Source organism: Panthera pardus, unplaced genomic scaffold (assembly GCF_024362965.1).
Source record: "Panthera pardus isolate Hobbes unplaced genomic scaffold, ASM2436296v1 HiC_scaffold_27, whole genome shotgun sequence".
Classification (NCBI taxonomy): Eukaryota; Metazoa; Chordata; class Mammalia; order Carnivora; family Felidae; genus Panthera; species Panthera pardus.
Genome location: NW_026526843.1, coordinates 35,534,648 through 35,560,854, shown reverse-complemented (window position 1 = coordinate 35,560,854; position 26,207 = coordinate 35,534,648). Strand labels below are relative to the sequence as shown.

Below are 26,207 nucleotides of genomic sequence, written 5' to 3'. Positions count from 1 at the left end.
TCAGGAGGAGGAAAGTGTTCTCTAGTCCTATGGTTTTGAAGGCCCTATGCGTCTGGACTGTGAAATTTACCAGTGCTTTTCAGGTTTTTGTTTTGTTTTGTTTTGTTTGTTTGTTTGTTTGTTTGTTTTTCTTCTCTTAGGTGGGACAGAATGGCTGGAGGGACCTGGAGTTGTGTATTTCCCTTCCTCTGTGTGGAAAACTAGAGGGGCTGACATTGGTTATTTCACTGTTCCCAGGTAGGTTAGACTTTGATAAAACCCCCAGAGATTGGGTTCTGTAAAATAGTTCCTCTTGAGTGCAGAACTTGTTAAGAAGAATAGAATGCTCTGAAATATTTCATAATCTTTCTTTTTCCCTCCAGCTGGGAGCATAGTGGGATTTTCCTCCTTTATCCACTGTGAGAGTCAAATTGAACTCCTAGAGATAAATGTGGTCTCTCCTATGATTGGTTCCACTGGAATTTTTACTTCTCAGTTGTATACACTGAACTCCCAGCAATTTGTCAGTTATAATCCAGGGTTGCTTTTTGTTGTTGTTGTTGTTGTTGTTGTTGTTGTTGTTGTTTTTACCCAGAACTGGCTCCCATGGAGGTTTTTGCTTTAGTAAATGGTGATTCTCTGCATCCTCCATGTATCTCTCCAACTTGGGATGGGGCAGTGATTTGCCCTGTGACCTCACTTCTTTACCAGACCTAAAAAGAGGCTTTTTTTTTCCTTCAGTTTGTTCAGCTTTTTACTTGTAGTTAAAATATAGTGGGAACTTCTAAATCCCTTAAATGCCAGACCAGAAATTGGAAGTAAAGCTGGAAATTTTAGATACAAAATTATTGTTGTCTTTTGGCCCCTCCAGGTCTACCATATATCTCGTGTATCAGCTGAGTCCATAGGTAAATCCACACCAATACTCACCCCCCCACCTACACTACCAAGCATCCTATAATACTCATAATCCCACGTTTGAGTTCTTCTTCAGAACATACTCAGATTGAATACCAGCTGTGTATCCATTTGATTTTTTTTGTGTTTGGCACCTCTGTGTGATTGTTTATAATTTATGTACAACTTTAAGCAGTTACTATTCTGATCTCCTTGAGAGTTTTATGAAAACGTATTACAGTCTTCGGGGAGATTTTTTTTCATTTTTGGAAAATATATTTTGTAAAGGAAACAATTTTGAAAGAAGTGATTGCTAACAAACTCTCCATGCACTCATGACACATCTCCAGTAATTGGCTTCCTTTGGATTTGAGCTCATTTTTGGTAGGAGAGATGGAGGTGGAAGGAAAGCAGAAGGTTTAGAAGGTGCCAGAGAGGAGGCTGAAGAAAACCCAATGTGAGGAGGAAGCTAGAAAGAATCCAAAATGAGCCAAACAATGTTGTCTTGAGAACTATTGACAAAGCATGAATAAAGACTTTTAAAATTTCTTTTTTAAGCATTTATTTCTTCCCCCCCCCCCAAGGTTTTATTTAAATTCCAGCTAGTTAACATACGGTGCAATATTAGTTTCAGGTATAGAATTTAGTGATTCATCACTTACATACAACACCCACTGCTCGCAAAAAGTGCCCTCCTTAATCCTTAACGCCTGTTTAACCTATTCCCCCACCCCCATTTATTTCTTAAGGCTATGATAATCCATTAGATTATTAAATCCAAATACACACACTTTATTTCTCTCTTTTACCCCTTTAGGAAAGATAGTGATCAGATAGTCAGGTTTAACCTTTTCATGCTATTTCACCCAAATTTTGAAAATATTAGCTTGATTTCAAAAATGTATTTTCTTTGAATTATATAATAAATTTAATATCTGTGCAAAAAACATGTCATGGTTTGTATGTTATTTTATTATAAATACGATACTAGAGTTTTTTCTTCTAAATTAACTTGGCATCATTTCCTCTTTAGCAAAGCTGATTTGCTATGGATATTTCATGGGGAAAATGTGAAAGCGGGATGGAGAAGCCACAGATATTTGAAAAAAAACCTTAACCTCTGCCTCACAATGGAAAAAAAAATCTTCTCGATACTTGAAAGTGCCAACCCCTCGTCTCCTCATCTGTGAGCATGGGAGTTCAAGACTAAATCATATTATTTTAGGAAAAATCAATAGGTCTCATAAAATTACCAGTCTCCTCATGAACACAGAACAGTGTTTCTGAAAGAAAATATGATTTGTTGCTCTGTTCTATATGTATATTTATAGAGATTGATGAGAGATGTAGAATAACCAGAGAATTCCTTTGCAGTCCCTGATAAATCACTTTTCCTCCAATTGTGAAAGGAGGAATTTATTTCTCATTGTAGAACTTCCAGAGTAAATTTCCACTGGCTTCTCTAGCACCCCAGATGTAAGAAGTATAACCCAAGCTCTGTTGTTCAGTATAACTTTCAGTCTGTCCCTCTGGGCTAGACACAGAACAGGCCCCAAACACTAATTCTGCTGCATGGGTCATCTCCTCATCACTCAGAAAAAGGCAGCAGTCAGTAGGAAGCCCTAATGACAGTCACAGGATAGCCTATTAAATAAGAAACATTGGACTAGTGTTGAGGGTTTTGGGGCCCCATAGTAGATATTATACCCTTTGGATTCACCATCTATAAAACAGAAATGGTCTCTTTCACATATTAATTATAATATATGGAAATTATGAACAAATTCCACAGAAATCCCTCCAAACTTATGTTGGTCATTGGCTTCTGCCTGCTTTCCTAACTCAGCTATCCCAGATTTCTGTATCTTTTCCCTGGGAAAAGTGGAATGGCAGATAATGAATGGAGGGATGGAGAGGGAACAAATTAGGAACTTCAGAGTTTCCACCAATTAAAAAATTGATTCTTCCCTCAATGCCAGCATATTTGTTACTAGATCATCTCTACCAGGCAGTTCAGCATGATTAGTTTATAAAACTAGGCTTTTGTGTCAGATAGATTTAGGTTTGAATCTAGGCTCTTCCACTTACTTACTGTGGGGTCTCAGGCAAGCCATCTATTCTTTCAGGTTCAATTTATCAGTGAAATGAGGCTAAGAATGCCTTTGTTAGCTTATTTTCATGATTAAATGAAATTAGTAATAGAACAGGAATGCCGCATTCATCCCCAAATAAGTACTCTCTGAGTGGTGGTGGTGGTGGTGGCGGAGTTATTGGTTGTCTCTCTTTGGAACTCATATCCATCACGTGTTTTATTTCTTTTAACATTGTTGGGGGTGGGCCCAGTGCCCATTGTGTAAGCTGGTACAAAAGGCTATGGGTCTGCAGCAACGAAACGCCTATTTTCATTATTTTTCAAAAATGATTTTTGTCTTTGTAAAGTTCCTACTCATCTTTATGAACACAAGTTGATTTGGAGTCATGACCCTGGATCTTATAGATTTCCCAGAGGTTTAATACATAGATTTATTTTAGGTCATGATTAGCTGGTTGTCATACTAACTACCCAGAACTTTGAGCAAAGGTTCCTTCCTGACTAATCTGCTGATAGAGCCAGAGAAGCCATTCAATTACATTGAACTGAGCTTGTGTTGCCCATCTTTCACTAAGTAGTAATACCTGTGACATGAAGTGTGGGTTCTGAACTCAGCAAAGTTCAGTTGCTTGGGAGATCATGGAAGCTATGAAGCTTTAATATAATGAACAGTGTGGGAGCCAATGTCCATATAGAATCCAGAATCAGGGAAGTTAACCCATCAGCTTTCTCCAGCTTTCCATAGCTCCATCTTCTTAGAGGCTTTATTGGTAGACCTCAACTCACACTGGTTCTTGAGCCAATACTGGTAGGGTCATGAGGGCTTTCAGCAGATTAACCCCTCATCTATACCACCAAATCAAGGGTAGGCTTTTGGAGAACTGGAATGCAGTCTTGAGTTCAAAACACTATATCCATAGTAAAGTTAGTGGCCAAACATTCCTTTATCCTCTGCAATGATGGCCAAAGTTGACCGAGTTAAAACCATGGCTTCCCCACTATTGATATTTAGGCTTTCAGTCCTCTCTCTGGGGCCCTGGTTGGATATGGTAAGTTAAGAGTTCCATTTCTTTCTCCTAGAAACACTGAGAGTTGATCATATTCCCTCTCTGTGTCTCAATTAGCTTCCTGGAATGACCCAGAAGAGGGAGACTTCAAATTTCAAGATGATGCTACCCACAGTATATTCTCTTTTGATTTTGAAAAATAATCTGCCAATACACTTATAAATGATATTTACATATGAGAATAATTAAAAGCCATCTGGGCAGCAGAAAAGAAAATAAAGGATGGAAGGAAGAGGAACGCAAAGCGTCCTCTATACAGCTGCCACTATCAATGACAAATACGCTTGAGGCCACTTAGCCCAATGCCCTGCCTCCACTATAGGTCAACTCAAATCCATTTCAGAGCTGGTGTTTTAGCCATCCCTGAGTATACTGATTCCATTGTTTTTGCTTACTCATATACACAACTTCATCTTCAGTTTTAAATAAACATTTTCTTGATGCAATTTCATCCTATTTCTTTCTTGGTTTGTTTTTATGAAGAAGGGGATCCTGCAGCTTGGAGATCTTTTACTGTGGTGTGGATCTTCAAAGTCTCCCTGAAGAGTGAATCCCTGAGGCCTGGTGGCAGGTCACAACCAGTTTCCTTTGTGGTGATATATCCTTACAGAAGATAGGGTGACTTGACAGTCTGACAGACACTTAAAGTGTGAAGATGAATAAAAGATACATCACTCCTGATGGGTATATATATGTAAAAAAAAGCTGTCAGTCGATGTAAGCACTATTCTAAAAACATGCAGTACCATATCAGTGCTAGAGGGTGTTGGATATAAAAAAAGAGTTGGCAGATGGACAATTTTTGATAGGTCTATGTGGATGTGAAAACCAAGCTGAGAAGGAGTTTGTTAGTCTTCATCCATTGCCCTGCTTTGAAAATCATATTTGGAAGCATTAGCTTTCTTTCTCTTTGACTTCTCTCAAGCCCCACATTATTAGCCAGTAGGTAGACTGGATCATGATCTAGGGGTGCTATGTCTAATGTGAGTGATGACAGGCAGGAGATTCTAGCCAAAATATATTACTCACTGTTGTTACTTTGCCTGAAATTCTACCATTAGAACTTCTTGTTTGGAGAATGTACTACAACTCAGACACTGGGAAAGAAAAACCTTCAGCTTATTTGAGTGAGGATTGATTTTCAGACATTTATGATTTCAGGGCATTAAGGATTGTGGGTCAGCCAGAAGTCCAGGTAAAAAGGCAGAAAGCAGAGAGTCAGAAGTCACAAAATTTCAATATTGTCTACTTCACACTCTCATAGAAACATTTGAGGACATTCATCCAACCTTTGTCTGGTACATGAATCTGTTTCAGAACATCCCCTACAAGTAGTTTGTCCAACCACTTGAATACCTCCAGCGATAGAAAGCTCTTTTTTTTTTTTTTTTAATGAAATTGACTTTGTTGTTAGGCAGTTCTAAATTGTAGAAAGTTCTGTGCTGTAAGAATCCCAGATCTGCCTCAAGCTTCCATACTATTAATGTTTGTTCTTCACAGAATTACACTGCTTCCTTATTCCCATGAAGGCTCTTTGGAAAGGTAACAGTAGCTTTCTTGATGCCTTACCCCTAATACAACTTCTTCTCCCATTACGATATTCTTTAAAGGAAATAGGGATAGGGATAATAGTGAGCAGCCAACAGGAGAAAGAACAAATGGCTCATGGCCCTTCAGAATCTCCCATAAAAAACCACACAAATAAAATGTAAAACACTTGACAATGTCAAGTGTTGGCAAAAGTTCATTACCGAAATACTCATACACTGCTGATGGGAATGTAAAATGGTATAACCACTTTAGGAAATAGTTTTCAGTATCTTGTAAAGAGTCTTACCACATGACTTACTCCTAGGTAACCCAATAAAAAGTGAAAATATATGTATGCACACAAACTTGTACACTAATGTTTACAGCAGCTTTATTTGTAATGTTCCCAATCTGGAAACAACCCAAATGTTCATCAGCAAAGTGAGACATGATGTAGTGGATCAATACAATAAAATATTTTTGGAAGTTACAGAGAGGGAGAGAGACAAACCGTAAGACACTCTTGAATGCTGAGAACAAACTGAGGGTTGATGGGGGGTGGGGGAGAGGGGAAAGTGGGTGATGGGCACTGAGGAGGGCACCTGCTGGGATGAGCACTGGGTGTTGTATGGAAACCAATTTGACAATAAATTATATTTAATATAAAAAAGTAAATAAAAGGAAATGAAGTACTGATATATCCATGATCATGAATGAACCTCAAAACTATGCTAAGTGAAAGAAGCCAATCACAAAAGACCACTTATTGTATTATTACATTTATATGGAATACCCAGAAAAGACAAATCTATATATATTGAAACTATATATATTTCAAATGTTGTGGTGTTTACACAGATGTATGTATTTATCAAAACTCATTAGCTGTATATTTTAAATTGATGAATTTTATCGTGCATGAGTTATACCCCCAATATCCCCCCAGATTTTCTTTAAAGCCAAGCAGAGGCTAGATTTCTGCAAAGTCATGTGACTTCTGGTCCCTTTGCATCCCCAGTTATTCTTTGGTCAGTCCAAGTGTCAATGGCAGCAGCATCTTAGATACCGAGTTCATCAAGAACACAGAAACACAAGTGGAAAGAACTAAGCCTTATTGGAAATACGACCTATTAGAAATATGAGAGAAGTAGACGTGACTTTGCTGAAATCTGGGACTGAAGACAGAAGGGCTTTGCAAAGGAGCTATTTTGAGTGTATTATAAGAAGGGGCCACACATACAATGAGAGTATGTTCTCACCTGTGATGAATGTGAAGAAGGGAATTGTTTATGTCACCTATAAACTATTTCCCTACCATATCTGTACTTAGAATGTCATCAGAGTTATCAGCCCTTCTTTTTTCTTAATTAATTTAATGTATTTAATTAAATACAAGTTAGTTAAAATACAGTGTAGTAGTGGTTTCAGAAGTAGAACTCAATGATTCATCACTTCCATAGGACACCCAGTGTCCATCCCAACCTTAATGCCCATCACCCATTTAGCCCATCCCCCCACCCATCTCCCATCCAGCAACCTGCAGTTTGTTCTCCATATTTAAGAGTCTCTTATGGTTTGCTTCCTTCTCTGTTATCTTATTTCACTCAGCATAATAACCTCTCGTTCTATCCACTTTGTGGTAAATGGCAATATTTCTTTCTTTTTGATCACCAAGTAATATTTCATTGTGATATATATACATCTTCTTTATCCATTCATCCACTGATGGACATTTGGGCTCTTTCCATACTTTGGCTATTGTGGATAGTGCTGCTATCAACATTGGGCTGCATGTGCCCCTTCGAATCAGCATTTTTGTATCCTTTGGATAAATACCTAGTAGTGCAATTGCTAGGTCATAACGTAGTTCTATTTTTAATTTTTTGAGGAACCTCCTTACTGTTTTCCAGCGTGACTGCACCAGTTTGCATTCCCACCAACAGTGTAAGAAAGTTCCCTTTTTTCTGCATCGTTGCCAACATCTGTTGTTGCCTGAGTTGTTCATTTTAGCCATTCTGACAGGTGTGAGGTAGTGTCTCATTGTGGTTTGATCTGTCACTCGCTGATGATGAGTAATATTGAGCATCTTTTCATATGTCTATTAGCCATCTGGATGTCTTCGTTGGAAAAGTGTCTATTCATGTCTTCTGCCCATTTCTTCACTGGATTATTTGTTTTTGGGTGTTGAGTTTGATAAGTTCTTTATAGATTTTGGATACTAACCCTTTATCCAATATGTCATTTGCAAATATCTTCTCCCATTCTGTTGGTTGCCTTTTAGTTTTGCTGATTGTTCCTTCACTGTGCAAGAGGTTTTTTTTTTATCTTTTTTTTCATGTTTATTTATTTTTGAGAAAGAGAGAGAGAAAGACAAAGCATGGGTAGGGGGAGGGGCAGAGAGAGAGGAAGACACAGAATCCAAAGCAGGCTCCAGGCTCTGAGTGGTCTGTACAGAGCCCAATGTGGGGCTCAAACCCACAAACTGTGAGATAATGACCTGAGCCAAAGTCAGATGCTTAACTGACTGAGCCATCCAGGCACCCCAGAATCTTTTTTATCTTGATGAGGTCCCAATAGTTCATTTTTGCTTTTATTTCCCTTGCCTCTGGAAGCATGTCAAATAAGAAGTGGCTGCGGCCGAGGTCAAAGAGGTTGCTGCCTGTGTTCTCCTCTAGGATTTTGATGATTTCCTGTCTCACATTTAGGCTTCATCCATTTTGAATTTATTTTTGTGTATGGTGTAAGAAAGTGGTCCAGGGTCATTTTTCTGCATGTCACTGTCCAGTTTTCCCAACACCATTTGCTGAATATCCATTGGATATTTTTTCCTTCTTTGTTGAAGATTAGTTGGGCATACATCTGTGGGTCCATTTCTGGGTTCTCTTTTCTGTTCCATTGATCTATGTGTCTTTTTTTTGTGCCAGTACCATACTGTCTTGAAGATTATAGCTAAGTAATACAGTTTGAAGTCCAGAATTGTGATGCCTCCAGCTTTGGCTTTGTTTTTCAACATTATTTGGCTATTTGGGATCTTTTCTGGTTCCATGTAAATTTTAGAATTGTTTGTTCTAGCTCTGTGAAGAATGTTGGTGTTATTTTGATAGGGATTTCATTGAATGTGTAGATTGCTTTCAAACAATATTTGTTCTCCCAATCTATGAGCATGGAATGTTTTTCCATTTCTTTGTGTCTTCTTCAATTTCTTTCATAAGCTTTCTATAGTTTTCAGTATACAGATGTTTTACCTCTTTTTTTGAAAAATTTTAAATGTTTATTTATTATTTTGAGAGGCAGAGACAGAGCATGAGCAGGGGAAGGGCAGAGAGAGAGACACACACACAGAGTCCAAAGCAGGCACCAGGCTCCGAGCTGTTAACACAGAGCCCAACACGGGGCTTGAACTCACGGACCACAGGATCATGACCTGAGCTGAAGTTGGGTGCATAACCAACTGAGTCACCCAGGTGCCCCTGGGTCTTTTACCCCTTTGGTTAGATTTATTCCTAGGTATCTTATGGTTTTTGGTGCAGTTGTGAATGGCATCAATTCCTTGATTTCTCTTCCTCCCGCTTCATTATTGGTGTAGAGAAATGCAACTGGTTTCTATATGTGGATTTTATATCCTACAACTTTGCTGAATTCATATATCAGTTCTAGCAGTTTTTTGGTGGAGTCTTTTGGGGTTTCCATATAGAGAATCATGTCATCTGGGAAGAGTGAAAATTTGACTTCTTCTTTGCCCATTTGGATGCCTTTTTATTTTTTTTGTTGTCTGATTGCTGAGTCTAGGACTTCCAGTGCTGTGTTTAACAACAGTGGTGAGAGTGGGCATCCTTGTCGTGTTCCTGACCTTAGAGGGAAAGCTCTATTTTTCCCCATTGAGGATGATATTAGATGTGGGTCTTTTATATATGGCCTTTATGCTGTCGAGGCATATTCCTTCTATCCCTACTTTCTTGAGGGATTTTATCAAGAAAGGATGCTGTATTTTGTTAAACGCTTTTTCTGCACCTATTGAGAGGATCATATGGTTATCCTTTCCTTCACTAATGTGGTGTATTACATTGATTGATTTGTGACTATTGAACCAGCTCTGTAGCCCAGGAATAAATCCCACTTGATTATGGTGAATAATTCCTTTAATGTACTATTGAATTCAATTTTCTATTATCTTGTTGAGAACTTTTGCATCTAGGTTCATCAGGGATATTGGCCTGTAATTCTCCTTTTTACTGGGTCTTTGTCTGATCTTGGAACCAAGGTAATGCTAGCTTCATAAGAATGAATTTGGAATCTTTCCTTCCATTTCTATTTTTTTGGAACAGTTTGATAAGAATAGATATTAACTCTTCTTTAAACGTCTGGTGGAATTACCCTGGGAAGTCATCTGGCCCAAGACTCTTGTTTGTTGGGAGATTTTTGATAACTGATTCAATTTCCTTGCTGGTTATTGGATTGTTCAAAATTTCTATTTCTTCCTGTTTCAGTTTTGGTGGAGTGTGAGTTTCTAGGAATTTTTCCATTTCTTCCAGATTGCCCAGTTTGTTGGCACATAATTTTTCATAGTATTCTCTTATAATTGTTTGTATATCCGTGGTGTTGGTTGTGATCTCTCTTCTTTTATTCACGATTTTGTCTATTTGAGTCCTTTCTCTTTTCTTTTTGATAAGTCTGGCTAGGAGGGTTATCAATTTTGTTTATTCTTTCAAAAAACCAGCTTTTAGTTTCATTGATCTGTTCTGTGTGTGTGTGTGTGTGTGTGTGTTTTCTTTTCTTTTTTCCTTTTTTGGTTTCTATATCATTTATTTCTGCTCTTATCTTTATTATTTACCCTCTTTTGCTGGCTTTAGGCTTTATTTGCTGCTCCTTTTCTAGCTCCTTTAGGTGTAAAGTTAGGCTGTGTATTTGGGACCCTTATTGCTTCTTAATATAGGCCTGAATTGCAATGTACTTTCCTCCTAGAACTGCCTTTTTTGCCTCCAGAGAGTTTGGACTGTCGTGTTTCCATTTTCATTGGCTTTCATTCATTTTTTATTTCTTCTTTAATTTCCTGGTTAACCCATTCATTCTTTATTAAGATGTTCTTTAGTCTCCATGTACTTAAGGACTTTCCAAATTTTTTCTTGTGGTTGATTTCAAGTTTCATAGCATGGTGCTCTGAAAACATTCATGGTATGATCTTGATCTTTTTGTACCTATTTAGGGCTGATTTGTGATCCTGTATGTGATCTATTCTGGAGAATGTTCCATGTGCACTGAAGAAGAATGTATATTCTGCTGCTTTAGGGTGAAATGTTCTGAATGTATCTGTTAAGTCCATCTGGTCCAGTGTGTCACTCAAAGCCATTGTTTCCTTGTTGATTTTCTGCTCTGATGATCTGTCTATTGCTGTAAATGGAATGTTGAAGTCCCCTACTATTATGGTATTATTATCAATGAGCTTCTTTATGTTTGTTATTAATTGATTTATATATTTGGGTGTTCCCAAGTCAGCCCTTCTAACAATAGTTCTTCCTTTCACTTTTTTTTTTTTTTTTTTTTTTTTTTGCTCTAGACAAATTTCAGGCAGCTAGGGAGACACTCTCCTTGAAAAGCTTTTTATTTTTGATCCAAGTAGACTTGTTTTGGTCTCAAGTCATTAGCCTTGAGAGGGAAGAAGACTTGCTGGATGTTTCACATTCATGTTTATTTGATCTTCCCAAGCTTATAAAACAGTTATGATCATTATTACTTATTTTACAGGTGAGAAAATTTAAGTATGTGAGGTTAAAAAACTTGCCCAAGTTCTCCTAATACGTGAAGCTAATACTCGATACTGTAACTACAACCCAGGTCTGACTCCAGAGCTTGGGCTGTTAACTGCCAAACCCTTCTAACTCATATTCTTAAAACAATCGCTATCATTGATTAAATCATTGTTATGAGCCAGGTACTGCAACAAGCACTTTTCATACCTTACTTTAGTAATTCTTGAATCCCCATGCCTATGTGGGCTTACTACAGCGGAGTGTCTGGCATATAATAGACATTCAGTCAAAATTTATTATATGAATAAATGAATAGCCAATGGTGGTAGATATCATTGGCCCCATCTTATGATAAAGAAAAGGAGGCTAAAAAAAAAAAAGAAAGAAAGAAAATGAAGCTCAAAGAGATGAGTACACCTAAGGTCATACAGCTCTCAACTGGCAGAGTCCAAAGCTCTACCAGACTGTGTCTGTTCCAGTGTCAGAGGGTTGGAGAGTGTCAGCCAGTGAAAACAGAGCACTCTAACAGTAAGAGCACAGAATTAAGGTTGCTTATGCTGTTTGGGATGCTAAAGAATCCCATCTCTTCTTACTTTCCTTTTCCCATCCCCTAGGATCTGTCCCACTGTGGCCTGATTCCACTTGGAGCCCAACATCTGAGAGGTAAGTGATTCTCCTGTCTTCACATAAGAGTGGTTGAAAATATCATATTTTAAACAACTCTTGTTTGGATTATTTTGCATCCGTTTTCTTTCTAAGTTTGCTAGATAATTGTCTTGACCTAGGGCCTGAGCTAAACTGAAGCTCTTCTAAGAAACTAAACAACCCATTCATCCAAGCAAAGTACATTCTCGAGGATCTCTCAGTCTTCTCAGTGCTCTGGCTAAGGTCATTGAAGTGCAGGACTGGGACTGAAGTATTGCCTGCAGAGCATTAGTCCCATAGACATAAATCTTTGCCTATATTTCTATCTGGTTAACTCAAGCATCTCAGCAAAAACATGCTGAGATACACTGGAGCAGGGCTGGGTTTTGCACTCACATCAGAGAAAAATAATAGAAGTGATATATAGGGAGTGGGGAAAAGTAAGACTACCTTTGCTAATATCTAGTTTTAACTATGGCTGTCATAGGCAGATATTATAAATCCAACAAAGGGTTACTGAGCACCTCTATATGTAAGGAAATATGTTAGCACTTGTGGACACAGAAATGAAATTGGTTAATTCCTATCTTAATTAGCTCATAGTCTAGTAAGGAAAACAGGCATATAACAATTAATTACAAGTGATATGAGTGTTGCAAAGAAGAAACACTAAGGCAAGTTATATGTTAAGTGAGTTAGCTTTAGCTTAAGCCATTTGTTCCACACCAAGAGACTTGGGTAGAATTACCTTCCGCAAAATACCCAGTTGGAAACTGGAACTGGTAAGAAGGATATTCGGTACCCATGTTATATCCATAACATCTAGGGGCAGTGTTTGCAGAAAATATGATATTGGGTGGCTTCTATCACCAATGTCTGCTGTATGCAAGATAACTCATCACAGCTACATTGCAATACAGGTTTTACAGATGTAGAAACTGAGGCTCAAAGAGGTAACTTGCCCAAGGTCTCACATCTTTGGCTTTGAATTCAGATTGGGATTTTAATCTAAATTTTGTCTAAATCCAGAGTGAATGATTTTTTTCTATTGGTTCAATCTATTTCCAGGACATAATGTTATGAGCAAGAGTTGAGGATTCTAGTCTAAGATCTAATACTAAACAGTTGTATGTACTTAGACAACTCTTTCCTTATCTGTTGGAGGAGGTGTTAAATACACACCTTGCTTACTTCATAGTTTATCAAAATGACAATGAGATAGGAGAAGAATACTTAGATCACATACAGTTCTCTGCTTGTATGTGGGATATTACCGATTATTATTATTTTTTAATGCTTATTTATTTTTGAGAGACAGAGCATGAGCAGGGGAGGGGCAGAGAGATAAGGAGACACAGAATCCGAAGCAGGCTTCAGGCTCTGAGCTTTCAGCACAGAGCCTCATTTGGGGCTTCAACTCACGAACCGTGAGATCATGACCTTAGCTAAAGTCGGATGCTTAACTGAGCCACCCAGGTGCCCCTAGATGTTATGGATTATTGAATGACATTAAAAGGTTGCCTCTGCACTATATAATCCCTGTATTTCTTGTTTACTCATCGTCAAGGCTAGGAGGGAGAGAAAGCTTGACTGGGGTTTGGGATTGGAACTTAGCGATAAGACTCGTAAACATGACCATGACCCAAATCATTTTCCATTTCTTGAGACTCAAATTCTTCATCTCTAAAGTTGATACTTTTCTCTAACTATTGACTATTAGGAGGCTTCTTGTAATTCAAAAACATGATATATACTAAATTGCTTATATTAAGTTTTCTCCACCTTGAATAGGGCTGCAGTTTGCATGCACACCACAAGGACCTGGAAATGCAAAAAATGTTTAAATCTAAGTGGGCTAAACTCTGTCAGCTCATCAGTTGTAAGTGGTATTCAGCACTAAGTGAATTGCATTTAATGAATTAAAGATGAAAGAGACAGCAGGGAGCACGAATGCAGGAGAAGACCTTTCATTTCAAATTTAAAGGGCTAATTTTATGACTATTTGAGATCTGCAGATCAGAATTTTTCCACTCTTCCCCTAATTGTTTACTCAAACGGCATGTACTATTTGAAATGACGGGGGCATTGGGAATGGACAGAGAAACCGAGCTAATCCCTCAAATTGATAAACAAGTCCTACCATACGTTAGCCACTGAGTCCTCTCCAGGAATAGGAGCTTGCAGATAGGCAAGATGGGTTAGGTTCAGGTTGACTGTGAATTTGAGGATCAGATTCTAGATTGCAAACAACTCTTAGTGTCATTGCCCACATTTCAGCTGTGTCCTCAAGCAAGTTATAGAATCTATAGCTTTGAAAGGACTAGATCATCCTTACGATGCCTTCTTATTCTCCCCACTCTAACTCCTCACCAGGTGGTAATCCTAACTCTGCTTACATTCCTCCAATGATGTGGAACTCATAAATTACTTTATGGAGACACTCATCCCATCTCCACCCCCACCCTCCCAAGTGCATTTTCAGTTAGCTCCTTCCTTGTCCTTGAGGATAAGTATTCTACATGAGAGTCTTTCGGAGACAGTTATACATGTATCCCATTTCCTCCTTGCCCCTTGATTTAACTTAGTATCTTAGTGCCTTGGTTTTCTGACCTGGAAAATGGCAGAATTGCAGTCAATATTGAATGAAATAATGAACGTAAAGTGGTTAAGATATTTGAATCTTTGTACACATAGAGAGTGAAGCTGAATGGGACTGGGAAACTAATAATTCCTTTTTGGTTGCTCTTTTAATATCTTCACATATTGATTAGATGGTGCTTAGATGGGTATGATAACAGCTCAACCTAGCTTTATTGAGATTGTCCCAATTTAAAATGTTTTATCACATTGTTCTTGTAAAACATAGCAAGGTGCACATTCAGTTATGCAAAACATCCTCTCAGACTGCTTTATTTTTTTTTAACTTTTATGTTATATATATTTAGCAAAATAAAATATAAAATATAATAATTACATACTTGCTGAATTTCAGTTTCAGAGCTTCAACAGTAGCTTAATTCCTACATTATGTGACAGCTGTGATATTTAATAATCCAAACCATCCTGAACACTTGTCCATGTTTTATTTTAATTCCAGTACAGTTAGAATAAAATGTTATATTAGTTTCAGGTGTACAATATAGTGATTCAACAATTCTATACATCACCCAGTGCTCATCACAACAAGCGCCCTCCTTAATCCCCATTACCTATTTCACCTCAGACTGCTTTCTTGAACCTAGAAGTAGCAGAGAAGTCTTTACCAGTCCCCATCATTTATTTTTGATTGCAAAATAACAAGATTACCAAATGTATGGGGCTTAAGGAAGAAGGGAAAATAGGGGAATGAAAAGCTAAGAACTCGTGATAGCAAGGCCTGCCGGCCCTTCTCTCAAGTCCAGACCACTTCTACTGAGACTCGATGCCCCTGCTTGCTTATTCAGCCTCCTCTTGTTTTGACAAGATTTTCATGACTAGATTCGATCTTATTTTTCTTATCCTAATTTCATGTCAGACTACTCATAGAGATTCTTTTGTTTGTCTTTCTCCTAGCCCCACCTATGAACACACATTTATATAAGGCTCGCGGGCCCAGCACTGTGCAAAGTGTATGGGGGTTCACAGGAAAGAGACTTCTTCCTGGAGGGCTCAAACAATGTGTCCTTCCACAGCTCAGGAAAGGGAGATATTAATAAGGACCCGGGTAGTGAGAGGAAGCCGCATCAAGGAGGCTGAATGCGAGCTGGGCATAGGAAGAAGAAAGTAATTGGCTTTCCGGTGAGGGGAGAGAGCTTGAAAGCAGAAGTGAGCAGGATTACATGTTTAGAAGTGGAAGTAGGGGCTTCATTTCCTTATGTGTAAAACGCAAATCATTATACCTACTACACAAGACTGCTGTGAGGATTATGTGGTCTGGTAGAGAGATGGCAAATACCTGTTCAGCATGTTGCATTTATTCCTCCATTGTCTGTGGCGAACACTGGCAGTGCTTTACGGCATTCTACCAGTGAGCCCGGCCCCAGGTCCAGGACACTTTTAAATAAGGCTCCAGACAGCTAGTACCAATTAGAGTCTATAAGCTGACATGAATTAGTCACTGAAGAAACGACACGTATTATTACCGCAAATACCCACACAATGTCCGGTACGACCGGATAAAAACAACTTGTCCTTTCCATTCCTATCAAATACAAATGCAAAACCTCTGCATTCCCGGTATGTCAGGGGCCCACCATGAAGGTTTGAATGAGACTCAGAGCCAGTCCTGCTGTAGAGGTTATCTGCCATATGTGTAACATCTCTTGTGAGCTGCAAGTTCTAAGCGCACTTGATCTTCAGGAGTTTGCAAACCTCCTACTTCCACTGAAGTCATCATTTCACCACCCGTATAATGTCAGTACCACTCAGGGGCCAAATTAAACAGGCAAGTACAATAAAGAGGCAAAATGGAGTCTCTCTTTGGGGTTTTTCTTTGACTCCATGTAATGCTCTTTTATATTTTGATAACTATTTGTAATACTCTGTGACAGTGTTATGATACCTGCCCAGTGGCTCATCTTGCCCTCCACCAGCCTCCAGGTCTTTTCCTTCATATAAAAAAAAACTCACCCGTTCCTTCTAGGTCTTCTTCTCTGCTGCACTGAGAGAAATGAATGGTGCAAATGGGTCATGTACTGCTTGGACGATCAGTTAGAGTTCTGGCCGGTGACTAAACAGGGACATTCAGCCATGTGTTATGGCTGCCAGCAGGGACAGTAGGCAAAGCGGAGTAGGCGGGGGAAGGAGGAGACAGGGAAACATGATCTTAGGAGGAATGTTAAATAGGCTCATGGAGCTGGAAGGCTGCTGGAGCAAGTGTGGCTCCTTAATGGAGTTATGCCCATTAGAAAGGAAAACTGGGAAACTAACAGGGGATACTTGTAGGGAGCGTTCATGACATGTGTAACTTCACAAGCAGCTAGGCCATGGGTCCAGCAGAGCCAGAAGAAAGGTTGAAGGTTAAAGGAAGGTATGAGGTCTGAGTCATAGCAATGGCCAGATTGACCCCAGCTGGGCTGCTGCTCTCTCTCTAATATGGGGATACATGGACAGCTTTTCTGCCCCCACCCCCAGGCAGAGCAGAGCATTACAAACCTCCCAGCAGGAACCATAGAGACTGAGAGCAGGGTCAGCTCAATTGTGACCCTCTCTCTTGCCCCCAAGCCAGTTACTTTTCACCTTGCCCGAGCCAGCCCCGCACTAGCCCACTGTTTGCATGTGACCATACAGACTCAGGCAGAGCCTTGGAAGGAAGCAATCCACATATCACACACCTCAGGGGCCACTTTTGCAGCCAAATATTTTCTACCTTCAAAAGTGTAGATAGTGCTCAAGCAGAAAGGATCTTTTGAGAGTATTAAACCTAGGGTTTCTCAAGTGTTACCAGAGAAACTTCTGCATCAGCATCATCTGTGGAGCTTGATTAAAATGCAGATTATCTGTTCCCATCCCAGACCCACTTAATTACACTGTCTAGGGGTGAAGCCCAAGAAGCTGCATGTTAAACTCCCAAGAGATTTTTATGTACCCTGAAACTTGAGAACCTCTGACAAATGTCAGAGCTCTGTGTGGTCAGTCACCCAAGATTCCCAAGGTAAAATCTGAAGACCTCTTACCACAGAATCATTTGAAGTGCCTATAGAAAATTCAGATTTCTGGGTCTCTTCTTAACTCTTCTGAATCAGAATTTCTTATGTGTGATAAAATTTGAGAAACCCAATTCCTTCATTGTACAGATACAGGAACTGGCCCAGAGAGAGGAAGTGACTTGCCCAAGGTTGTCAGTCTAGATGGTGGCAGAGCTAGGGTCACATCCAAGTCTCCAGACAAGTCTAAACAGTATGTCCCTGTGGTTACCTCTTGAGGATTGTTTATGTCTCAGTTTAGCTCGCATGGCCACAAGTTCCCTTACTTATAAAGTCTGGAGTTCAAGGGGAAAAATGCAAGTGCTCTGGGTAGTTGTATGGCAATAGGTCAAAACTTCTCCAAAGTATTGGGTAGAACAGCTTGAAAATAAGGTATTGTAAGGTCACAATGCTCTATTATAAGCAGCAAGGTACTTCAGGCTCTTCTCCAAATGGAGTTTCAAGGGACTCCAGTACGGATAGTTTCATATGCAAGGAAACTGTCAACCGTGTCTTTGAGCCAAATGGAACACAAACACCAAAATGGCCTGCCTGTAGAAGTTTACTAGACCTATTTTTGTGTTGTTGTTTTTGTAGGTGAAATACATACCAATCAAGTAAAAGCTTAAACGTATGCAGTTTTGTGTCAGATCTGGTCCAGGCTCACTAGTCTGATTTCTGAAGTCTGTGCATTTGAGGTCCCAGCTCAGTCTGCTTTATCTCCAGACTGGCATGCTTTACCCCATGATCTGCTGGGACAATCTAATAGAAGGCCACTGACCTCTAAAAGGAGAGCAATTTCCAAAATGATAAGACAAGATAGATTTTCTTAGAGGGATTAAGCAATTGCCATTGACAACAGCGCCGTTGTAGAATTTGCATTGGGCAAATGCTTACAATTTTAGCAAGTGTTTCACCAATGTTACATAATTAGAAAAATTAATGCTCTGCCACCTTGAATACATAATTCTGTAAAGAAACAGGAGAGCTCGACAGATAGTCTGGAACTGCTGAGGGTCAAAGGAAAGGGCAGAAAGCAGGAACAGAGAAGTTATAGTCATACTTTCCAACCAACAGGGGAGCTTGGTAGAGAGAGCCATATCCCTTATCTTCAATTCTGAAATCAAAAAGCTCTGTAAAATGGAAGATATTTTTTCATTAATTTGGTGTCAAATCTGACCTAAACTGACATAAACCTAGTCTTGATCTCTTTTAGTATGAATATTTAGACATTTATTTTCCTGCAGAAATGTTAATTGCCTAATTACGGGATGTTTTCCCAGATACAACTGGGAGTGTTATATAATAAGCAGTACATATTCCGTGTTACCTTTCAAAAATTCAAAAAAAATTAAATTCTAAAACACAGTCAGATAACAGACTGCGGACCTAGAAAAATGATAGCTAACATTTATGAAGCCCGTGCCATCTGCACGAAGCTGTGCTAATCTCTTTTCATCTCATTTAATACTTACAACACTGTGAGGAAGGTATTAAAATCACCTCCATTTTATTTTAGTTTTTTAATTTTTTTTAACGTTTATTTATTTTTGAGACAGAGAGAGACAGAGCATGAACGGGGGAGGGTCAGAGAGAGGGAGACACAGAATCTGAAACAGGCTCCAGGCTCTGAGCTGTCAGCACAGAGCCCGACGCGGGGCTCGAACTCACGGACCGTGAGATCATGACCTGAGCCGAAGTCAGCCACTTAACTGACTGAGCCACCCAGGCACCCCAAAATCACCTCCATTTTAAAGTTTGGAAATGGATTCTCAGAGAGGTTAAATAACATTCCAGAGCCACGCAACTTTTGGCCAAGCCAGGATTTGGACCCAGGTCAGTCTAACTCTAGAACCTACATGCTAAACTCTTGCAGTCTACTGTCTGAGAGAGAGGAACAGTTGTAAAGAACAGTGTGAGCTCTATGGGCTTTTTGCAGAAGTACAATAGGTTACCACCTATTCTATGTCATTTGAATGCCTCCTACTTCCAAATGTGTCCTCTCCCCATTCTTACTCTTCTATGATGCTATAATATGGATTTATTCCTTGAGGTTCATCTGGGTGGCTTTTCTCACAGGGACTACCAACACCAGAAATCCTCTGGACAGCTTGTTAAAGTACAGATTCCTGGTACCTACCCCAGACCTATTGAATAGAAGACCATCGAATAGGAATTGTTGGGGATTAAGACCAAGTTGATTCTTATGCACATTAAAATTTGAGGACAAAGGGAATGCCTTGAGAAAGGCCAATCATTAACCCTCATTAATTAATTAACTAACATCTTACCTTTCAATTGACACCTAGCTAGACTGGCAGCAATAAACTCATGGATGGGCACCTGGAAAATAGAAAGACTAGATTGTTGAGTTATGGAAAGAAAGAAGGAAAGAATATGACAGTATCTCCCTACTTTTGCAATATGCGATAAAGGAAGAGCCTCACCAACGGTATTGTTACCTGCATTGAAAAAATTGGGGGAGCATCTGTCTCTCTCTCTCTGTCTCTCTCTTTCTCTCTGCCACTCAGAGTACCTATCTACTGTCTCATTGATATTCACCACACCCTTCTGAAATAGACAAGATAGTCATCCTCATTAGATGAAAGAGGAAATGAAGACCCAAATGAGTTCTTCTGTGTCATCCAACTGATTAATGCTAGTCTTTGCTTAAGTTTCTGGCCACCAATCTTACACAATTTCAGTCTTCCAATAATCTCTTCCATAGATCGAGACAGGAGAAGCCATCAAGCCTAAAGAATCAAGTTTTACATTCAAGGATACACATTTTTGCCCTCTAGTGGCCGATTTTGATACAATTAAATGGTGTGCTACACAAGGGAAGGACCATGAGAGGAATTATGCTGCACAATAGTTCAACTGATATGCCATATGTTTGGGGTTAGTTTTTAACTTTAATGGGTTGCTTTATTCTTATTATCAATGCAAGGATAACTGCTAAACATTTTGATCTTTATACTTCTATGAATACTCTGTTCTTGTTTACTAAGTTTCCAACTTCACCTCTTCATCTTGCCTGTGGTGGCTTAATCATCTCCATGACAACCAAATGTGACCTTAGATAAGGACTAGGAATCTAGAAAAATATGGATTAACTGCCACTGCAGCAATCAGATCGCCGCAGCAATCAAATCGCCACAGCAATCAGATCGCCACAGCAATGCAGGATTGGGGTGTTGAGGTTCAAGTCCAACCAGTGATTATTCTAATGAGGACTAAATCCTCTCTAGAGAAGCTTTTCTCTCAAATTTCAATGCACATTTGAATCACCTGGCAAATCGGTTTAAGTGGAATACTAATTCAGTAGGTCTGGGGTGGGACCTAAGAGCCTGCATTTCTAACGGTCTCCCTGGTGATGCTTATGGTACTGGTTTCCAGATCACATTTTATATAGCAAGGGGCATGAGCCCTCATCATGCCCAAGTAGCTTGTACAAATGAACACATTTGTGGTCCTGGAGGAAGTGCTGTTTCACACAGCAGTACTGATGAGCATGCAGCTCTGATATTATGTACTTGTGTGACCTTGGGTAAACATCTTTACCTTTCTGGGTCTCTGTTTTCTCATTCATGAAATTCTGAGTTTGCCCTGGATAACCTCTAAGATCACTTTGTGTTGTAAAATTCTTTGATTCACTGATAAAAAAGAGGTACTTGAGAATCAAAGGCTTAGTTTGAGGGCAAATTTACCTTATATTGTATACAAGGGGTGGGTGGGGAGAGAAATCTACTGTGACTTTTGTATTCGTCTTCTTAATTCCAAATCCTCTATGTGTCTTAAGGTAATTTGTCACTTCTGAATGTGCAGAACATTGACATTCTCCATGAGAAGAGACAACATTGAGTAGTGGACAACAATTTTGGCATCTCTCCAGTTCAGCTCTCAGTGTCCCCTTGTGACTGCTTCATAGCCAGCAGGTTTGGCTACTTGCTTCTGATACTATCTTTCTGATAACAGAGGAAACCCTACTGTCTGCCCATTGGTTTCAAATACTGGCACTCAGTTCTCCTTAGTCTCACTTGATTCCAGAAGGTACAATGGAGAAGTACACAGAAACACCACCTACCTTGCAGGTAGAGCATTCCTCTCTTCAGGAAGAAAATCTGTTTCTGCAGCCACAAATACAGCATCTGACAGAAGAGAACCCTGAACTGAGGGGCCAAATCATGCCTGCCCTGGCAACCCCGTTGATGTCTGTACCCTGCTCACTTGAGCATCTCTCTCAGTTTCATGGTGACCCTGACAATCTCTTGACGACCGTCAAGATCCCCAATCCTGCAGATGATGTCCAAGTCAAGTTCTTTTTAAACTACCTAGCTCAGCAGATGGAAAGTTGTGGAGTCATATCTGGGCCTAACCAGAGCACTTTGCTGAAACAATATGAAAAGTTTGTTTTTGAGTTCCAGCAATCATTTGGTGAGCCTACAAAACAGGAAACAGACCCCATGAACAAAGAGGACAACTCCTCTCAGCAGAATGCTTCTACTTTCAATCTCCTTGCTCAAAATCTGAGCTGTAATGAAACCACTCAGAGGGACCACTTCCAAGAGGAACTAGCTGACTCCATCCAGGATGAAGTGAGTGACACAGATATGATGGGCAACCTTCCAGACCTGATCACTCAGTGTATTCAGTTGGACAAGAAACGTAGTGACAGGCCAGAGCTCCTACAGTCAGAGACGCAGCTCCCAGTGTTGGCTTCCCTGATCCAACACCAACCCTTTTCCAGCCCCACAGATGTATCAGCCAAGGAAGAGCCTATACAGTTGCGTGGAAGCCAGCCACCTCTCACCCCAGCCAAACGAGCCCGCCAGCAAGAAGCTCAGCTGTGCCTCTACTGCAGCCAGGCTGGTCACTTCACAAGAGATTGCCTTGCCAAACGTTCTCGGGCCCCAGCAAGGATAAATAACCCAACTCGCCAGTAAGAGAGCCCAGGCAGGTCACTTTGTAAACTTATATCCCTCTCACCTCCAGCCTTATTAATTTATATCCCGCATTAACATTTCAAATACAGGTGGGGAACTGTGATACCACTTCATGGACAGTCAAGAACTTATGTGATTCTGGGAGTTTAAATAATCAGATCTTGTTCATTTGGTGACCCATCACCAAACCAAACCAAACCCAACAATGATGAAAACAATTCGCAGGCACTCTCTGCATTTGGAACCAATAACCCAAGAGTACTGAAACTCTGTAGGCAAAACTGGCCAGTCTAAGCCAATGAAAATATCCCTGAAAGTACACTGGGAACTCCATTCCCTCCAGTGAATGAGATCTGGGTTGAGTTTGTTGGCCTAAGTCTTCTGGGACTAAGATTAGGCCCAAGACTTTCACCTTCACCCTCATTGGTCTATATTCTAGTTCCCTGTTGGTTTAAGACCTTTGGTTGAATTCCTAATTGCATCCCATATCCTACCAACATTTTTCTTTTCTTTTCTTTTTTCATATCCTACCAACATTTTTCTACTGGAGGCTGGAACCTGCTCCACCTATTGAAGAGAGGCCAGCTTCAACACAAACCAACCCTCATGGAAACACAGCTCTACTACCTTTCAATACAGCTATGTATTTTGTTGCCATTTAAAGACTTCTGCTGACCCAAAAAACTGGATCTCTTGGCTATTGACTAACCAGATGGCATGGCCTTTTGAACACTCTGATTGGAACTGTTGGTCCACTTCCTTGAGAACTAGCCTTTCAGGCAGGTACATGTTTTAGCAAGGCCCTATTAATTCCAGATTCCTCCCCTCTACCTCAATAACCTTTTTTAGGTTATAGTATGTCTAATAGCCAAGTCAAAATGGTCTAGGATAATGACCTCTGACAAATATTTAGTGAGAGTTGGGGAAGGAGTCTTATCATAATTACTATGTCTATTATACCTGGCAGGGAAGGGAACCTAACTAAATAAATCTTCACTAAAGACATAGAGTCAGACCCTGTAGTAGTTTCTGACTCCATAGGCCTTAGTGTGGTCACCATTTGGGATCACTGCCCAAATGTTGAGTTCTATACCCTTATGGACCACCTCTGGGGAGCCTCATCTAGTTGAGAATCTTGAAAAGCAATTAATGGTAGACAATTCTCTGAACCGTCCCATCTGAAAAATCCTGGGGCAAATATATTAACACCATCCATACATAAAACTTAAGAAGAAGTGAGGATTTGATTGCTAGTGTTGTGGTTTTAGCACACAGCAGCTCTGTGTATGGATTCCTAATGCTTCTGAACAAAAGTAGTGCCATGTTGGAGAGACACAATTTTCTAAAATGTTAAGGATGTGCAGTGATAATTGATGTTTGCTGGTAATCATCAGTCCTCTGTTCCTTGCTTCTTGGTGCTGATGTATGTCCCCATAATGGATTTCCTGAAGAAAAATCAGTAATTCCTAGCAACCATCAAGACCTCTCAGAATATGAAGCGTCATTGTACTTTGGCCTTGTTCCTGAAGAATGATATTAACTTTGACAGTACTTAAACCCAGCTAAGGCCTTACTGTTTTCATCCTGTAGCACTAACAAATAGATCGTTTTGTCCATCAATGCCTCACTAACCACCGTGCCAATCCTTATTTGCATTCACAAGAGGTTTCCTTTATCAACAGTTTGCTATACATCCACCTTACTCCATATGCTCTCATAACAAGGAGACCAGTTGTGCCAAGAAATTCCCATGTGGTACTGGGCTTGTATGAAAGCCTCTGACAAATAGATCTTTTTGAACTTTAAGTGTCTTGCAATTGCCTGGAGGTATCCTGATCTAGCACCACCAATTCTGTAATAAAGAACTAACCCAATAGCCTCCAGTCACTTTCCTTACTGACCCCAGTATGGCCCCAGAATGCTGATGGTAGCATTCAGTTGGCTTCATCACAATCTTTCTTTATATTAGGGATACAATTTGTCATTGTGTGCTCTCTCACAAAGATGCATCACCTTATTTCTTGTTTGGACCTTCCCTCTGCAGCAACATCACCTTCTTCTCCAAAAAACCTTCAGTTTTCAGAGCCTCTCAGAACAGATCATTAATTCTGGGCTATAAAACCTCTAATTTCTAGAAGCCCCTTGTTGAGGAATTCTCAGACAAGAAATTCTTATGCTCTATGTGATACAATCCAACAGGCATACTGAGCATATGAATAAGATACTGGGATAATGCTTTACTGTCTACTAGCTAGCAACCATTTTATTTACCCCTTCAATATTTGTTATAATGACACCATTCACTTCAACTAGAATAAACTCTTTATTTAGCATAGAGTTCTACAGACGTTTGCCCCCAAACTTATACCAAAGTGAACTTCTCTGAGAGTGCAACTAATTAAAATCTACTGAGAACACATGAGCTATAACCTACTTAAAGATGTAGTCTGCAACTACAAAGGCTTGGGGAGCCCCCAGGTCCAATCAAGATTGTAGTTTTAGGGAGGCAGATCTGCTACATGATTGCCATCCAGCAAGATAAAATCTAATGATTTTATGATAAGTCTGAAGAAAGAATGGTTAACAAGAGAATGGTCTTCAGGGAGTCTAGAAAAGGGGGGGGATTAAAGAGCCATATGGTATCTGTAATCTCTCTAGACTAAGAGAGGGGATATCGACCAAGAGCTGATTTCGTAGGTCTATGTACAGTGGAGCGGAGGCATCAGGCCATTCCAATTTGTGTAATTAGCCATTAAGGTTGCCACCTAACTCCCTTTGCTGTGACCCCATGCTCTAAGAAGTAATATGATTGTAATTATGTTCCCATATAAACTTTGTTGTGGGAAGAAAATTTGCTAGCCAGCTGACATGAGTATTATAGCATACTTAGCAGTTAATTCTCATTATAAATAAATAAATTGGTTTTGGCTTATACATCATCTTTTTTGTGGGTTTTAATGGCATCAATCCTCCAGTTCCTAATCATTACTGAGCACATTGGGAAAAAAATAAGATTCTCACTATGCAAAGTCAGCACCTCAGTGTGAACCGTATTGAGTCCACTGAAGATTGTCCTCCCTGGGAGCTTCACATCAACAATCATCCTTCCTCTTTATCTCTCTCATTTTGTCTACAGCTGTAATAAAATTCCAAAATGCCTGTGGTTTTTAATTCCTGCAGTTACCTTCACTCACACCCAGAACCATGATACCTGCTATTAAGTAATTGCTTCTTACAATAATACACGGTTCAGTCTAACCATTAGAATATATCATCATGGATGAAGACCTAACGTATAACTATAGACATGAGCCCCTTACAAGCATGTACAGAGAGGCAGGAGTATATAATTGTCCTAACACTCACCATCTTTATTCTGTCCAGATGGCAACACATAGGACCCCTGCTGTCACTGCCTTTACCTCTATCCAGGATGGTAAAAGAGGTATCACCTTTTTCTGGACTCTGGAAGATCTTTTCCACCCAGCACTATCTATCCTATAACTACAATAGTCATTTTTTTTTAAACAAAATGGACCATTTAGGATATACCAGCATCTTGGCAAAAATCTAACACCACACGTCCTTGGAAGAGCTCTGGGAGCTTATGTCACATCTGTAAAGCCTTCTACATTGGTGGG

At 39.7% G+C, this 26,207-nt stretch overlaps 1 protein-coding gene across 1 annotated transcript; it reads left to right on the top strand.

The window, feature by feature from the left end:
• The first annotated feature begins 140 nt into the window (after window positions 1-140).
• RTL4 (retrotransposon Gag like 4) lies at window positions 141-25,500 on the top strand. Its single transcript, XM_019426885.2, has 3 exons — window positions 141-237; window positions 11,927-11,975; window positions 21,423-25,500. The coding sequence occupies exon 3, from the start codon at window positions 21,679-21,681 to the stop codon at window positions 22,564-22,566; it is 888 nt and encodes a 295-aa protein (XP_019282430.1). The 5' UTR covers window positions 141-237; window positions 11,927-11,975; window positions 21,423-21,678; the 3' UTR covers window positions 22,567-25,500.
• The last annotated feature ends 707 nt before the right edge of the window (window positions 25,501-26,207 follow it).